This window comes from Oncorhynchus gorbuscha, linkage group LG12 (genome assembly GCF_021184085.1).
Source record: "Oncorhynchus gorbuscha isolate QuinsamMale2020 ecotype Even-year linkage group LG12, OgorEven_v1.0, whole genome shotgun sequence".
Lineage (NCBI taxonomy): Eukaryota > Metazoa > Chordata > Actinopteri > Salmoniformes > Salmonidae > Oncorhynchus > Oncorhynchus gorbuscha.
In genome coordinates this window covers 27,112,194-27,130,060 of record NC_060184.1, presented here as the reverse complement: position 1 = coordinate 27,130,060, position 17,867 = coordinate 27,112,194, and the positions used below count along the sequence as shown (strand labels likewise).

At 44.8% G+C, this 17,867-nt stretch overlaps 1 protein-coding gene across 3 annotated transcripts in view; it reads left to right on the top strand.

Moving 5' to 3' along the window:
• The window catches only part of ncoa1 (nuclear receptor coactivator 1), a 112,430-nt gene that overhangs the window by 49,697 nt on the left and 44,866 nt on the right, over positions 1-17,867 (top strand). For all 3 annotated transcript variants that reach the window (XM_046291677.1, XM_046291676.1, XM_046291678.1), the window contains 2 exons: positions 4,796-4,901; positions 15,894-16,060. In XM_046291677.1, the coding sequence (XP_046147633.1) occupies positions 4,813-4,901; positions 15,894-16,060 (256 nt within the window). In that variant the 5' untranslated portion in view covers positions 4,796-4,812. The remainder of the gene's footprint in view (positions 1-4,795; positions 4,902-15,893; positions 16,061-17,867) is intronic.

Here is a 17,867-nt window from a genome sequence, read left to right as displayed (position 1 = left end):
TAGGTTACAATCCATGGTATGTTATGTAGGTTATGTATGATCCATGGTATGTTTTTTAGGTTAGGTATGATCCATGGTATGTTATGTAGGTTAGGATCCATGGTATGTTATGTAGGTTAGGATCCATGGTATGTTATGTAGGTTAGGTTACGATCCATGGTATGTTATGTAGGTTAGGTATGATCCATGGTATGTTATGTAGGTTAGGTATGATCCATGGTATGTTATGTAGGTTATGTTACAAGCCATGGTATGTTATGTAGGTTAGGTTACGATCCATGGTATGTTATGTAGGTTAGGTTAGGTTAGGATCTATGATATGTTATGTAGGTTATGTTACAAGCCATGGTATGTTATGTAAGTGAGGTTTGGATCCATGGTATGTTATGCAGGTTAGGTTACGATCCATGGTATGTTATGTAGGTTAGGTTACAAGCCATGGTATGTTATGTAGGTTAGGTTACGATCCATAGTATGTTATGTAAGTGAGGTTAGGATCCATGGTATGTTATGTAGGTTAGGTTACAAGCCATGGTATGTTATGATCCATAGTATGTTATGTAAGTGAGGTTAGGATCCATGGTATTTTTTTATTTTTTTATTTCACTTTTATTTAACCAGGTAGGCTAGTTGAGAACAGGTTCTCATTTGCAACTGCGACCTGGCCAAGATAAAGCATAGCAGTGTGAACAGACAACACAGAGTTACACATGGAGTAAACAATTAACACATCAATAACACAGTAGAGAAAAAAAGGGGAGTCTATATACAATGTGTGCAAAAGGCATTAGGAGGTAGGCGAATAATTACAATATTGCAGATTAACACTGGAGTGATAAATGATCAGATGATCATGTACAGGTAGAGATATTGGTGTGCAAAAGAGCAGAAAAGTAAATAAATAAAAACTGTGGGGATGAGGTAGGTGAAAATGGGTGGGCTATTTACCAATAGATTATGTACAGCTGCAGCGATCGGTTAGCTGCTCAGATAGTTGATGTTTGAAGTTGGTGAGGGAGATAAAAGTCTCCAACTTCAGCGAGTTTTGCAATTCGTTCCAGTCACAGGCAGCAGAGTACTGGAACGAAAGGCGGCCGAATGAGGTGTTGGCTTTAGGGATGATCAATGAGATACACCTGCTGGAGCGCGTGCTACGGATGGGTGTTGCCATCGTGACCAGTGAGCTGAGATAAGGCGGAGCTTTGCCTAGCATGGCCTTGTAGATGACCTGGAGCCAGTGGGTCTGGCGACGAATATGTAGCGAGGGCCAGCCGACTAGAGCATACAAGTCGCAGTGGTGGGTAGTATAAGGTGCTTTAGTGACAAAACGGATGGCACTGTGATAAACTGCATCCAGTTTGCTGAGAAGAGTGTTGGAAGCAGTTTTGTAGATGACATCGCCGAAGTCGAAGATCGGTAGGATAGTCAGTTTTACTAGGGTAAGCTTGGCAGCGTGAGTGAAGGAGGCTTTGTTGCGGAATAGAAAGCCGACTCTTGATTTGATTTTCGATTGGAGATGTTTGAAATGGGTCTGGAAGGAGAGTTTGCAGTCTAGCCAGACACCTAGGTACTTATAGGTGTCCACATATTCAAGGTCGGAACCATCCAGTGTGGTGATGCTAGTCGGGCATGCGGGTGCAGGCAGCGATCGTTTGAAAAGCATGCATTTGGTTTTACTAGCGTTTAAGAGCAGTTGGAGGCCACGGAAGGAGTGTTGTATGGCATTGAAGCTCAATTGGAGGTTAGATAGCACAGTGTCCAATGACGGACCAAAAGTGTATAGAATGGTGTCGTCTGCGTAGAGGTGGATCAGGGAATCGCCAGCAGCAAGAGCAACATCATTGATATACACAGAGAAAAGAGTCGGCCCGAGAATTTAACCCGGTGGCACCCCCATAGAGACTGCCAGAGGACCGGACAACATGCCCTCCGATTTGACACACTGAACTCTGTCTGCAAAGTAATTGGTGAACCAGGCAAGGCAGTCATCCGAAAAACCGAGGCTACTGAGTCTGCCGATAAGAATATGGTGATTGACAGAGTCGAAAGCCTTGGCAAGGTCGATGAAGACGGCTGCACAGTACTGTCTGTTATCGATGGCGGTTATGATGTCGTTTAGTACCTTGAGTGTGGCTGAGGTGCACCCGTGACCGGCTCGGAAACCAGATTGCATAGCGGAGAAGGTACGGTGGGATTCGAGATGGTCAGTGACCTGTTTGTTGACTTGGCTTTCGAAGACCTTAGATAGGCAGGGCAGAATGGATATAGGTCTGTAACAGTTTGGGTCCAGGGTGTCTCCCCCTTTGAAGAGGGGGATGACTGCGGCAGTTTTCCAATCCTTGGGGATCTCAGACGATATGAGAGGTTGAACAGGTTGGTAATAGGGGTTGCGACAATGGCGGCGGATAGTTTCAGAAATAGAGGGTCCAGTATGTTATGTAGGTTAGGTTACAAGCCATGTTATGTAGGTTAGGTTACGATCCATAGAATATTATGTAAGTGAGGTTAGGATCCATGGTATGTTATGTAGATTAGGTTTGGATCCATGGTATGTTAAGTAGGTTAAGTTAGGATCCATGGTATGTTATGTAGGTTAGGTTAGGATCCATGGTATGTTATGTAGGTTATGTATGATCCATGTTATGTAGGTTAGGTATGATCTATGTTATGTAGGTTAGGTTAGGATCCATGGTATGTTATGTAGGTTAGGTATGATCTATGTTATGTAGGTTAGGATCCATGGTATGTTATGTAGGTTAGGTATGATCTATGTTATGTAGGTTAGGTTAGGATCCATGGTATGTTTTTTAGGTTAGGTATGATCCATGATATGTTATGTAGGTTATGTATGATCCATGGTATGTTATGTAGGTTATGTATGATCCATGGTATGTTTTTTAGGTTAGGTATGATCCATGATATGTTATGTAGGTTATGTATGATCCATGGTATGTTTTTTAGGTTAGGTATGATCCATGGTATGTTATGTAGGTTAGGTATGATCCATGGTATGTTATGTAGGTTAGGTTAGGATCCATGGTATGTTATGTAGGTTAGGTTAGGATCCATGGTATGTTATGTAGGTTAGGTTACAAGCCATGGTATGTTATGTAGGTTAGGTTACGATCCATGGTATGTTATGTAGGTTAGGTATGATCCATGATATGTTATGTAGGTTAGGTATGATCTATGTTATGTAGGTTAGGTTAGGATCCATGGTATGTTATGTAGGTTAGGTTACGATCCATGGTATGTTATGTAGGTTATGTTACAAGCCATGGTATGTTATGTAGGTTATGTTACAAGCCATGGTATGTTATGTAGGTTAGGTTACGATCCATGGTATGTTATGTAGGTTAGGTATGATCCATGATATGTTATGTAGGTTAGGTATGATCTATGTTATGTAGGTTAGGTATGATCTATGTTATGTAGGTTAGGTTAGGATCCATGGTATGTTATGTAGGTTAGGTTACGATCCATGGTATGTTATGTAGGTTATGTTACAAGCCATGGTATGTTATGTAGGTTATGTTACAAGCCATGGTATGTTATGTAGGTTAGGTTACGATCCATGGTATGTTATGTAGGTTAGGTATGATCCATGATATGTTATGTAGGTTAGGTATGATCTATGTTATGTAGGTTAGGTATGATCTATGTTATGTAGGTTAGGTTAGGATCCATGGTATGTTAAGTAGGTTAGGTTAGGATCCATGGTATGTTAAGTAGGTTAGGTTAGGATCCATGGTATGTGATGTAGGTTAGGTATGATCCATGGTATGTGATGTAGGTTAGATATGATCTATGTTATGTAGGTTAGGTTAGGATCCATGGTATGTTATGTAGGTTAGGTTAGGTTAGGATCCATGCTTTCATGAGACTGATGTTTTAGAACTGTGTTTTTCTCAGTCAGACAGATGAGGTGTAGAATTCCCTCACAGAAAGACACTTGCCTGAGCGTGTCCAGTTGCCATGGCTACAGCTAGTTACTGACAACACCTGATGCAGGGACAGAGACAGAGTGACAGAGAGAGGTAGCATCCTGCTGTGCTCTGCAAATCAACAACCGATCCTGTGGGGCCAGTGGGGAGGCAACCACACACAGCCATCTGACCACGTTGTCACAACGGTCGACCAAAGGTTGACCAAACAGTGTCTGCAGCCTCATATACATAGTACGTGCTGCAGACAAACACAAACCATAGTTAATGTTGAACCCCAATCACACATCGCACTGCTTGTGGAGCATAGAGGAGGCCGAAGAGTCAACCAAAGGAAAAAACAATCACAGCTAAACAAAAATCAGCCATAACAGCACTTTGGGCTATATTTGAGCATTATGGAAACCCCTAATAAACTCCATTTACTCTTTACCAACGCCAGTCAGTGTAACGCACAAATATGAGTTTAATTTTTTTGTCTTTTTCATTAACAACAGCTGTGATGGATCACTGGGAATTCCAGCACCACAAATCTGCACTGGACATGCCTCTTTAATTTAACCAGTCTTAGTCTTCGTCTTTGATCTGTGGTGCTGTATGTCTCCCCTACAGTTACAGTACATGCCTGTGACCCTCAGCCACGTAGCCAGCTGCAGAAATCTCCATCAAACCCCCCAGCACAGACTCACTACCGATAACCCTGCTTGGGTTAGGGCTGCAGGGCAAGGTCAGGGGGTGGATAAAATGCACACTGATTAGGCCAGCCATAGGTGTGTGTGTGTGTGATCGGAGGGGTCCCATTTGCTTCCTATGCCTGACCTGGTTCTGACCCAGTCCTCTTCTCTCCCCAGGTGTGCTGAAGCTCAGAATGAGTGCTGTAGGGGAAAGGGCACTGGACCCTGCCACGTCAGAGCCTCGTAAGAGGAAGGGCTCGCTATGCGACATCTCAGGCCAGAGGTAAGTCACTCAGAACTAGCAGACACTCTCATCCAGAATGAAGGACAATGAGGATGATGATGATCTTTGTCCTTCATGCATAAATTCTTTCCACTACTCTACATACTCAATAAGAAGCATCCTCAGACGTATAGCCTAGCTAGCTGCCAACAGATATGGCCTTTTATGTTAATCTGTGTTTGCATAGTCACCCCAGTCACAATACACAGTCACCGTGTCAATTGTTACCTTGCTTGACAACTCAACTTAATTCATACGGGTGTTCTGGCTATGGCCCAACCCATCGATTTCGGGGACCAATCAGACGGTCTAGAATGTATTTCCATGCTAGAAATCGTCAGGGAGATACTCAGATGCAGACTCATTGCAGAGAAGAAACTAACGTCCGTGGGCATGGCATAGCGTTTGGTTGGAGCAAGGAGTTCGGGTAGCCAGGCAACTTGTCTTTTGCTATCTATGGGTCATACTTATGTCATATTGGTCTTTCACTACCCGCTTCTATGGCCGCATATTTCACATACCCTGTTGTTGTTGAGGAATAGGAGTTTGAGCCAAGAGCACAGTAAGGGCAGAATCTCAACCTGACTTGCACACTGTTAGCGCACACGTATTAAACTTGAATTCTTGTGTAATCATGCAGTTATGTCAAAGGGAGATTTGTGTAAGAATTTGAACGATTTTGAGAAAGTAGGCAATGTGTGCTGATTTGGCCCTACAGATGCTGTGTTAGTGGATGTAGGTTGCCAAGGAGGATTGTGTGTCTGTGGTGTTGGACTGGAGCAGGCTGATCTGTCTTGCTGAGTTATAGCTAGGGTCTCCTCTACAAGGCCTCAATAGGCTAATGTAACTGCAGTCTGATCAACAGCACTGTAAAGCACAGCACAGTACAGAGCTGCCTTTCTGTTTCTACAGCAACCCCACACAGCGCCTGACCTGCACACACCCTACACACACCACACTCAATACGCCTGCGCACAAGCAGCCTTGGCAATGCACTGACCTACTTTCAGTGCTCTCGTCTCAAACACTCACTCACTTGCATATACATACAATACACACACATACATATACATACAATACACACACATACATACACTCACATATACAGACACACATACACTCACACATAGTTACTGTACATACGCACACATAAGCAGTTATATGTGCACTCACTCCCCCTCACACACAAATATTAGCCTGTGGGCCAGGGATTGCCGAAGACAGCAGAACAGCCCTTATCAATCCCATCCTATCCTCCTCACTTCTCAAGTATCACTCATATATATTTTATCATGTTTACCACATTTCTTCTGCAACTTACTTTCAGATTCAGCGGGCTAAAAATGTATTCTTCTGTTGGTGGAATTTGAGAGAAGGTCAAGCTGATCCATAGTCAGTCCCTGCATTCCTCTTATATCTCACACATGGTCAGTGTAGAGCTAGTAGTCATTCCCAGCTGTCAGTGCTAGGCTAACCCAGTTAGCCGCTGGGCTTGCTGTGTGGAAGTGAGCGCATCCACTGTGTGTATACGTGTGCGATTGAGTGTAAATGCATGCGCCTCCCCTATGTGTGTGTGTTTGAGCATGCCTGCCCTGTGGCCTGGCTCCAGGCCCGGGATTCCAGCCCACCCACCAAGCGGCCCTGGGAGCTCTGATCGGCCCCCAAGGTAACGAGACGCCCCTGTGTGTCTCTGGTCTCTGAGAGAGAGAGGGGTCTAGGGTTCGCCCACCAACCAATAATTCACAAAATAAACACAAACACCAAATTGAGACTGCATGCAGAATTCCAAAAATATCCTCCGTGTACAACTTAAAACACCAAATAATGCATGCAAAGCTGAATGAGGATGATACTCGCTCATTATCAAAAATCTACAACCACCTAAAATTCTACAACCACCTAAAATGAAGCGATTCCCAAACCTTCCATAACAAAGCCATCACGTACAGAAAGATGAACCTGGAGAAAAGTCCCCTAAGTAAGTTGGTCCTGTGGCTCTGTTCACAAAAACAAAGAGACCCAACCAAATCATGAGAAAACAAAAAGATAATTACTTGGCACATTGAAAAGCATTAACAAAAAAACAGCGCAAACTAGAATGCTATTTGTCCCTAAGCAGAGAATACACAGTGGCAGAATACCTGACCACTGTGACTGACGGCGCAGCAGAGGGGGAAGACTAAGCGGCCACCTGGTCAGGCTCCATAGACATGTACATCGCCCACTGCTCCCAAGTATACTGCAAGCCAATGTAACGTCTCTTTCCAGAGAGACAGAAGAGATTGAAACATTCTCTGTTTCACGGAAACATGTCTCTCCATGCATCGCGCCAACAGAGATAAACACCCTTTCTGGGAAGAGGAAGGGCGGGGGTGTATGCTTCATGATTAATGACTCATGGTGTAATCATAACAACATACAGGAACTAAAGTCCTACTGCTCACTCTACTTAGAATTCTCTACAAGAACCATTCAACGCTGGTCTGACCAATCGGAAGCCACACTTCCAAGATTATTTTGATCACCCGGACTGGAATATGTTCCGGTCAGCCTCAGAGAATAACATTGACCTATGTGCTGACTTGTTGAGGGTGTTTATAAAGAAGTGCATAGAAGATGTTGTACCCACTGTGACTATTAAAACCTACCCTAACCAGAAACATTGGATGGATGGCGGCATTCGCTCAAAACTGAAAGTGCGATCCACCGCATTTAACGGTGGAAAGAGGTCTGGGAATATGGCTGAATATAAACAGTGTAGTTATTCCCTACGCAAGGCAATCAAACAAGCAAAATTCTAGTACAGGGACTAGATGGAGTCCAATTCAACAGCTCAGACACAAAATGTATGTGGCAGGGTCTACAGGAAATCACGAACTACAAAAAGAAAACCAGCCACGTCACGGACACAGACATCACGCTTCCAGACAAACTAAACACCTTCTTTGCCCGCTAACAAGGACGACACCCCCCCTCCTCCTTGGTTGATGTGAGTAAAACATTTAAACGTGTTAACCCTCGCAAGGCTACTGGCCCAGATGACATCCCTAGCCGCGTCCTTAGAACATGTGAAGATCAGCTGGCTGGTCTGTTTACGGACATATTCAATCACTCCCTATCCCAGTCTGTTGTCCCCACATGCTTCAAGATGGCTACCATTGTTCCTGTACCCAAGAGTGCAAAGATAACTGAACGAAATGTCTACCGCCCCCATAGCATCTGTCATCATGAAGTGCTTTGAGAGACTAGTCAAGGATCATATCACCTCCACACCCGCATGCCCGACTAGCATCACCACACTGGATGGTTCCAACCTTGAATATGTGGACACCTATAAGTACCTAGGTGTCTGGTAAGACTGCAAACTCTCCTTCCAGACCCATATCAAACATCTCCAATCGAAAATCAAATCGAGTCGGCTTTCTATTCCGCAACAAAGCCTCCTTCACTCACGCTGCCAAGCTTACCCTAGTAAAACTGACTATCCTACCGATCCTCGACTTCGGCGATGTCATCTACAAAATTGCTTCCAACACTCTACTCAGCAAACTGGATGCAGTTTATCACAGTGCCATCCGTTTTGTCACTAAAGCACCTTATACTACCCACCACTGCGACTTGTATGCTCTAGTCGGCTGGCCCTCGCTACATATTCGTCGCCAGACCCACTGGCTCCAGGTCATCTACAAGGCCATGCTAGGTAAAGCTCCGTCTTATCTCAGTTCACTGGTCACGATGGCAACACCCATCCGTAGCACGCGCTCCAGCAGGTGTATCTCACTGATCATCCCTAAAGTCAACACCTCATTCGGCCGCCTTTCGTTCCAGTACTCTGCTGCCTGTGACTGGAACGAACTGCAAAAATCGCTGAAGCTGGAGACTTTTATCTCCCTCACCAACTTCAAACATCAGCTATCTGAGCAGCTAACCGATCGCTGCAGCTGTACATAATCTATTGGAAAATAGCCCACCCATTTTCACCTACCTCATCCCCACAGTTTTTATTTATTTACTTTTCTGCACTTTTGCACACCAATATCTCTACCTGTACATGATCATCTGATCATTTATCACTCCAGTGTTAATCTGCAATATTGTAATTATTCGCCTACCTCCTCATGCCTTTTGCACACATTGTATATACACTCCCCTTTTTTTTCCTACTGTGTTATTGATGTGTTAATTGTTTACTCCATGTGTAACTCTGTGTTGTCTGTTCACACTGCTATGCTTTATCTTGGCCAGGTCGCAGTTGCAAATGAGAACTTGTTCTCAACTAGCCTACCTGGTTAAATAAAGGTGAAATAAATAAATAAAAAACATTACCGGCCACTGTAGACTCACTTCAGTTTGCATACCGCCCCAACAGGTCCACAGATGACGCAATCGCCATCACACTGCTCACTGCCCTATCCCATAAGGACAAAAGGAAGGCCTATGTAAGAGTGCTGTTCATTGACTAGATTTAGCATTCGACACCATAGTACCTGCCAAGCTCATCATCAAGCTGGAGACTCTCTGTCTCCACCCCGCTCTGTGCAATTGGGTCCTGAAGTTCCTGACAGGTGGTGAAGGAAGGAAAAAACATCTCCACTTTGCTGACCCACAACACTGGGGCTCCACATGATGCTTGCTCAGCCCCCTACTATACTCCCTGTTCACCCACGACTGCGTGGCCATGCACGCCTCCAACTCAATCATCAAGTTTGCAAATGACAGAACAGTAGTGGGCTTGATTACCATCATTGATGAGACAGGGCACTCGGATTGTGGCGTCAGGAAAACAACCTCTCACTCAACGTCAACAAAACAAAGGAGATGATCATGGACTTCAGGAAAAAGCAGAAGGAGCACCCCCCTATCCATATCGAAGGGACAACAGTGGAGAAGGTGGAAAGTTTTAAGTTCTTCGGCATACACATCACAGACAAACTGAAATGGTCCACCCACACAGACAGTGTGGTGAAGAAGGCGCAACAACGACTCTTCAACCTCAGGAGGCTGAGGAAATTTGGCTTGTCACCCAAAACCCTGACAAGCTTATCAACCGTAAGGCTCTCCAGAGGGTGGTGCGGTCTAACAATGCATCACCGGGGGCAAACTACATTGAGAACCAATCACACATTTTAATAAATGGATCACTAGTCACTTTATATAATGCCACTTTAATAATGTTTACATATCTTACATTACTCATATCACTTGTAAATACTGAATTTATACCATCTATTGCACCTTGTCTATGCCGCTCGGCCATCGCTCATCCATATACACTGCTCAAAAAAATAAAGGGAACACTTTGTAACACAATGTAACAACAAGTCAATCACACTTCTGTGAAATCAAACTGTCCACTTAGGAAGCAACACTGATTGACAATACATTCCACATGCTGTTGTGCAAATGGAATAGACAACAGGTGGAAATTATAGGCAATTAGCAAGACACCCCCAATAAAGGAGTGGTTCTGCAGGTGGTGACCACAGACCACTTCTCAGTTCCTATGCTTCCTGGCTGATGTTTTGGTCACTTTTGAATGCTGGCGGTGCTTTCACTCTCGTGGTAGCATGAGACGGAGTCTACAACCCACACAAGTGGCTCAGGTAGTGCAGCTCATCCAGGATGGCACATCAATGCGAGCTGTGGCAAGAAGGTTTGCTGTGTCTGTCAGCGTAGTGTCCAGAGCATGGAGGCACTACCAGGAGACAGGCCAGTACATCAGGAGACGTGGAGGAGGCCGTAGGAGGGCAACAACCCAGCAGCAGGAGCACTACCTCCGCCTTTATGCAAGGAGGAGCAGGAGGAGCACTGCCAGAGCCCTGCAAAATGACCTCCAGCAGGCCACAAATGTGCATGTGTCTGCTCAAACGGTCAGAAACAGACTCCATGAGGGTGGTATGAGGGCCCGACATCCACAGGTGGGGGTTGTGCTTAAAGACCAACACCGTGCAGGACGTTTGGCATTTGCCAGAGAACACCAATATTGGCAAATTCGCCACTGGCGCCCTGTGCTCTTCACATATGAAAGTGGGTTCACACTGAGCACATGTGACAGACGTGACAGTCTGGAGACGCCGTGGAGAACGTTCTGCTGCCTGCAACATCCTCCAGCATGACCGGTTTGGCGGTGGGTCAGTCATGGTGTGGGGTGGCATTTCTTTGGGGGGCCACACAGCCCTCCATGTGCTCACCAGATGTAGCCTGACTGCCATTAGGTACCGAGATGAGATCCTCAGACCCCTTGTGAGACCATATGCTGGTGCGGTTGGCCCTGGTTTCCTCCTAATGCAAGACAATGCTAGACCTCGTGTGGCTGGAGTGTGTCAGCAGTTCCTGCAAGAGGAAGGTATTGATGCTATGGACTTGCCCGCCCGTTCCCCAGACCTGAATCCAATTGAGCACATCTGGGACATCATGTCTCGCTCCATCCACCAACGCCACGTTGCACCACAGACTGTCCAGGAGTTGGATGCTTTAGTTCAGGTCTGGGAAGAGATCCCTCACGAGACCATCCGCCACCTCATCAGGAGCATGCCCAGGCATTGTAGCGAGGTCATACAGGGACTTGGAGGCCACACACACTACTGAGCCTCATTTTGACTTGTTTTAAGGACATTACATCAAAGTTGGATCAGCCTGTAGTGTGGTTTTCCACTTTAATTTTGAATGTGACTCCAAATCCAGACCTCCATGGGTTGATAAATTTGATTTCCATTGATCATTTTTTGTGTGATTTTGTTGTCAGCACATTCAACTATGTAAAGAAAAAAGTATTTAATAAGAATATTTCATTCATTCATTAGGGTGTGTTATTTTAGTGTTTTTTATTTTTTTGAGCAGTGTACTCAAACTAAACTCAGCAAAAAAAGAAACGTCCCTTTTTCAGGACCCTGTCTTTCAAAGATGATTAGAAAAAATCCAAATAGCTTCACAGATCTTCATTGTAAAGGGTTTAAACTCTGCTTCCCATGCTTGTTCAATGAACCATAAACAATTAATGAACATGCACCTGTGGGACGGTCGTTAAGACACTAACAGCTTACAGACGGTAGGCAAGGTCACAGTTATGAAAACGTAGTACACTAAAGAGGCCTTTCTACTGACTCTGAGAAACACCATAAGAAAGATGCCCAGGGTCCCTGCTCATCTGCGTGAACGTGCCTTAGGCATGCTGCAAGGAGGCATGAGGCCTGCAGATGTGGCCAGGGCAATAAATTGCCATTTCCGTACTGTGAGACGCCAAAAACAGTGCTACAGGGAGAGCGGACGGACAGCTGATTGTCCTTGCAGTGGCAGACCATGTTTAACAACACCTGCACAGGATCGGTACATCCGAACATCACACTTGCGGGACAGGTACAGGATGGCATCAACAACTGCCCGAGTTACACCAGGAATGCACAATCCCTCCATCAGTGCTCAGACTGTCCACAATAGGCTGAGAGAGGCTGGACTGACTGCTTGTAGGCCTATTGTAAGGCAGGTCCTCACCAAACATCACCGGCAACAACATCGCCTATGCGCACAAACCCACCGTCGCTGGACCAAACAGGACTGGCACAAAGTGTTCTTCACTGATGAGTTGCGGTTTTGACTCACCAGGGGTGGTGGTCGGATTCACGTTTATCGTCGAAGGAATGAACGTTACACCAAGGCCTGTCCTCTGGAGCGAGATCGATTTGGAGGTGGAGCGTCCGTCAATGTCAATGCAGGCAATGTCAACGCTGTGCGTTACAGGGAAGACATCCTCCTCCCTCATGTGGTACACTTCCTGCAGGCTCATCCTGACATGACCCTCCAGCATGACAATGCCATCAGCCATACTGCTTGTTCTGTGCGTGATTTCTTGCAAGACAGGAATGTCTGTGTTCTTCTATTGCCAGTGAAGAGCCCGGATCACAATCCCATTGAGCACATCTGGGACCTGTTGGATCGGAGGGTGAGGGCTAGGGCCTTCCCCCCAGAAATGTCTGGGAACTTGCAGGTGCCTTGGTGGAAGAGTGGGGTAACATCTCACAGCAAGAACTTGCAAATCTGGTGCATTCCATGAGGAGGACATGCACTGTAGCTGGTGGCCACACCAGCTTTTTTTTGCTGAGTGTAGAAGCACATGCATTTCGCTACACTCACATTAACATCAATACAATTTGATTTGACTTTGACCCAAACTTAAAGAAAGCTTTGACTATTTACAGAATCAGTGAGCATAGCCTTGCTTTTGAGAAAGGCCGTAGGCAGAACTGGCTCTCAAGAGAAGACAGGCTATGTGCAACTGCCCACAAATTTAGGTGGAAACTGAGCTGCACTTCCTGACCTCCTGCCAAATGTATGACCATATTAGAGACACATATTTCCCTCAGATTACACCGATCCACAAAGAATTCGAAAACAAACTCGATTTTGATAAACTCCCATATTTACTGGGTGAAATACAGTGTCATCAAAGCAGCACGATTTGTGAACTGTTGCCACAAGTAAAGGGCAACCAGTGAAGAACAAACACAATTGTAAATACAACCCATTTATGTTTATTTACTATTTGCACATCGTTACAACACTGTATATAGGCCTAATATGACTTTTGAAATGTATTTTTTGAGTGTATTGTTTACTGTACATGTTTTCTACTTTTGTTTATCTACTTCACTTGCATTGGCAATATTAACATATGTTTCCCATGCCAATAAAGCCATTGAATTGAGAGAGAGAGACGGAAGGTAGAGCGAATGGTTGACAGAGAGAGTGAGAGAGAATGATAGATGGGGAAAAGGAGAGAGAGACGGTGGATTTGAGAATTGGAACGAGGGGGGAAAAAGAGAGAGGATGGATAGCATCTCAGCAGGGTTCCTCTCATCCCCCTTGTCAGGTGATGATGCCCTGCTGGGTGAAAGAATAACAATCTGGCTGCAGGGTTAGTCCTCCTCCTCTCAGCTGTTCTCCCACTGCTCTGCACTGGTCTTCTACACTGCTCTGTCAGGCTTCTCCATCTCTCTCTCCCTCTCCTTTATTGGCATGGCGTAACAATGTACGGCGTAACAAAAAGCTAACTTTGGATATTTACAATGTTAAGATGATAAGAATCAAAATTGTCAACGGGACAACAGTAACAACAATAACCAAGGATCAAAATAACCATACATTGAACAATAAGCATACGGTAGAGGACATGTGCAGGTTATCTCTCTCTCTCTCTCTCTATGCTAGCTTCATGTAGGCCATGAATTATTGAGAGGCTCGCTGTCCCTGTAGATCCGACAGCCCTGATCCTCCTCTCCTCTCCATCCTTGCCCAGCACTCGTTGGTACCAACCCAGCTGCAGCAGCTGACAGACAGTCTGCCTGGATACTCTCTGATGAGCCAAGGGCTGTGATCTCATCTCATTCACCTCTTTGTCTCCTGTCCTTCAGGAAATCCTTCATCTCCTGACTTTGTTGTACTCTAGAACTAGATATCTGTTTGTGTTTCATGGCCTGTGTCAAGTCAAATTATTATTTATTGAACCTTTATTTAACTAGACAAGTCAGTTAAGAACTATTTCTTATTTACTGGGATAACACATCACGATGAGAGACTCCATAACACTACATAAAGAGAGACCTAAAATAGCATGGTAGCAACACCACATGGCAGCAGCACAACATGGTAGAAGCACTTAACATGGTACAAACATTCTTGGACACCGACAACAGCACAAAGGCAAGAAGGTAGAGACAACAATACATCACGTTAAGCAGCCACAACTGTCAGTAAGAGTGTTCATGATTGAGTCTTTGAATGAAGAGATGGAAATAACTTTCCAATTTGAGTGGGTTTTTTGCAGCTGGTTCCAGTCGCTAGCTGCAGCGAACTGAAAAGAGGAGCGACTCAGGAATGTGTGTGCTTTGGGGACCTTTAACAGAATATGACTGGCAGAACAGATGTCATATGTGGAGGATGAGGGCTGCAGTAGGTATCTGAGATAGGGGGGAGTGAGGCCTACGAGGGTTTTATAAATAACCATCAACCAGTGGGTCTTGCGACCGGTATATAGAGATGAGGAGTATGGAGTACAGTGATGTGCCCTATAAACAGCATTGGTTGCAAATCTGATGACCGAATGGTAATGAAACCAAAACAAATCAAACTTTTATTTAAAGTGCATTTAAATTTGCCACACACTTTTACATGAAAACAATCATAAAAGAACATAAACAGAGGATGTGTAAAACAATTGCCTATTAAAAGCCTGGCTAAAAAGGTGGGGTTTTAACAGTTATTTAAAAACATTAATAGTGTCTGCTCCTCTTACGTGACAGTGCAAGCCGTTCCACAATTGAGGTGCTTTAATAGAGAACGCTCCGCCCCCTGGTTCTGGATCAAGGAACCGTAAGCAGACCAGTTTCTTGGGATCGGCGCGCCCTCACTGGGTTATATGGGGAACGAGCTTGTCTGTCAGATAAGAGGTGGCAAGGTCATGCAGTGCCTTAAAAGTTAAGAGTAAGATCTTAAAATCAGACTGATACTTTACAGGCAGCCAATGTAGTGCAGATAAAACTGGAGTGATGCGCTAATGGCTTCTAGTGTTGGTTAAAATCTGAGCTGCAGTGTTCTGTACCAGTTATAGACTTCTGATAGTAGAGTCTAAGCAGCTGGAGAGGAGGGCATTACAGTAGTCTAGCCTAGGTGAAACAAATGCATGGACCGATTTTTTTTTTTTTTTTTTTTTTTTCGGGAATCTGGCTGAGAGATGACGTGTCTAATTCTGGAAATGTTCCTGAGATGGAAGTATATTGTTTTGGATATATTTTGTATGTCGTCTAGTGATCCTTTATTCTCCGCCGACCATCCTGATCTTACGTTCCTTACTATTGTGAAGGGAAATTCACTTGGTTGCAGCTAACACTCCATGAAATCACATTCAGCAAAGTTATGAACATTTCTCAACTATAAACCTAACCTGTGTGCGTGTGTTTGTGTTTGTGTGTGTGCGTGCGTGTGTGTGTGTCCCTGCAGTGTGGAGAAGCGGCGGCGGGAGCTGGAGTGTCGTTACATAGACGAGCTGGCCGAGCTCCTGTCTGCCAACATGGGCGACATCGCCAGCCTCAACGTCCAGCCAGACAAGTGCCACATCCTCAAGAGCACCGTGGACCAGATCCAGCAGATCAAACGGCGCGAGCAGGGTGGGCACCAGCGCATTAGAAACATACACACACACTTTGGCTCAATCCCAATACCCCTCCCCCTCATTTTCGAGTGTCCCTCAGTGTGGGATGGAGCAGCTAGTGATGGGGAGAGATGAATCACATTGTGGAATGGGACATCACTACATCATTCGCGAACAGCAGAAGCGGCCAAAGGGTAGCCTACCACGCAATTCATTGACGACAAGCCTTGTTTTTCCGAAATGACTGTACTGACGGCAGTAATAGATTTCCTTATATTTCTTATTCACCAAATAAGTACTTTAATATGCGCAACAAATGAAAACAGCAGAACACCAATGTGTCTGTAATGTACCATCATCTGGCTGTAGTTCAATGTGGAGTAGTAATGTACCCGTCCTCTGGCTGTATTTCAATGTGGAGTAGTAATGTACCCGTCCTCTGGCTGTAGTTCAATGTGGAGTAGTAATGTACCCGTCCTGTGGCTGTAGTTCAATGTGGAGTAGTAATGTACCCGTCCTGTGGCTGTAGTTCAATGTGGAGTAGTAATGTACCCGTCCTGTGGCTGTAGTTCAATGTGGAGTAGTAATGTACCCGTCCTCTGGCTGTAGTTCAATGTGGAGTAGTAATGTACCCGTCCTCTGGCTGTAGTTCAATGTGGAGTAGTAATGTACCCGTCCTCTGGCTGTAGTTCAATGTGGAGTAGTAATGTACCCGTCCTCTGGCTGTAGTTCAATGTGGAGTAGTAATGTACCCGTCCTCTGGCTGTAGTTCAATGTGGAGTAGTAATGTACCCGTCCTGTGGCTGTAGTTCAATGTGGAGTAGTAATGTACCCGTCCTCTGGCTGTAGTTCAATGTGGAGTAGTAATGTACCCGTCCTCTGGCTGTAGTTCAATGTGGAGTAGTAATGTACCCGTCCTCTGGCTGTAGTTCAATGTGGAGTAGTACTGAAGCAGGACTTTCATTCACTCAGTCATTTTCTTCAGTTTCTTGGGGTTTAATGGCTGTTCTGAACTATTGTGCCAAACGTGTCATGGTCCATGCACAGATCAGCTACGTAGCTACTCATCCATCCATAGACATACAATAAGCAAGAAAAAAGTTAACTACGTTACTTAAGCTGCATTGCATGACTATCTTGTATGTTTTTATTAATGAACAGCAAGGCAAGCTTACAAAAGTGTTTATTACATTTGCAGTAAATGCTTTAGCTAGATTCTTTATATCAACTGGGTTTCACAAGATGACACCTTGGTTTGCTCAGGAGTCCCTACAACATCAAACAACACAAACTACAATTCATACAAATGTCAAATGCCCATATAGCAAGCTAAATGTATAGGTACAGTAGCTGGCTAATGTTCTTTTAATGATTCTTTATGAAGTTATAATTACTTAAATTTGCTTCCATAATAGTATTCTTGTCAGCTATTATTCTTGACGCAACTTGACAGGGTTGGGTTGCAGAGCTTCATGGGAGTTTTTGGAAACACTTGATAGAAAGACTGCATGTTGATTTGCTTCGTTTATTGTGGGCCTACCAAAGGGCTGAAAAGGCACTACGCCTTGCTCCAAGTTGAATTGGGATACCACTTTGTCTTGATGGGGCTCAGGGGATTGCACAGAACGGAGGGGGAGGGTATTGGGATTGAGCCTCACTTTCACTCACTAATTTACCACTAATTTGAACGCACATATGCACTCTCTTGCTGTTTCTCTAGTACACAAACACACACACCCTTACATCCATGCTCGCTCTCATTCCCCTCAGTCACTCATTTACTGACCCACATCCTCCCTCACTTCTCTGCGTGTTTGCTCTTA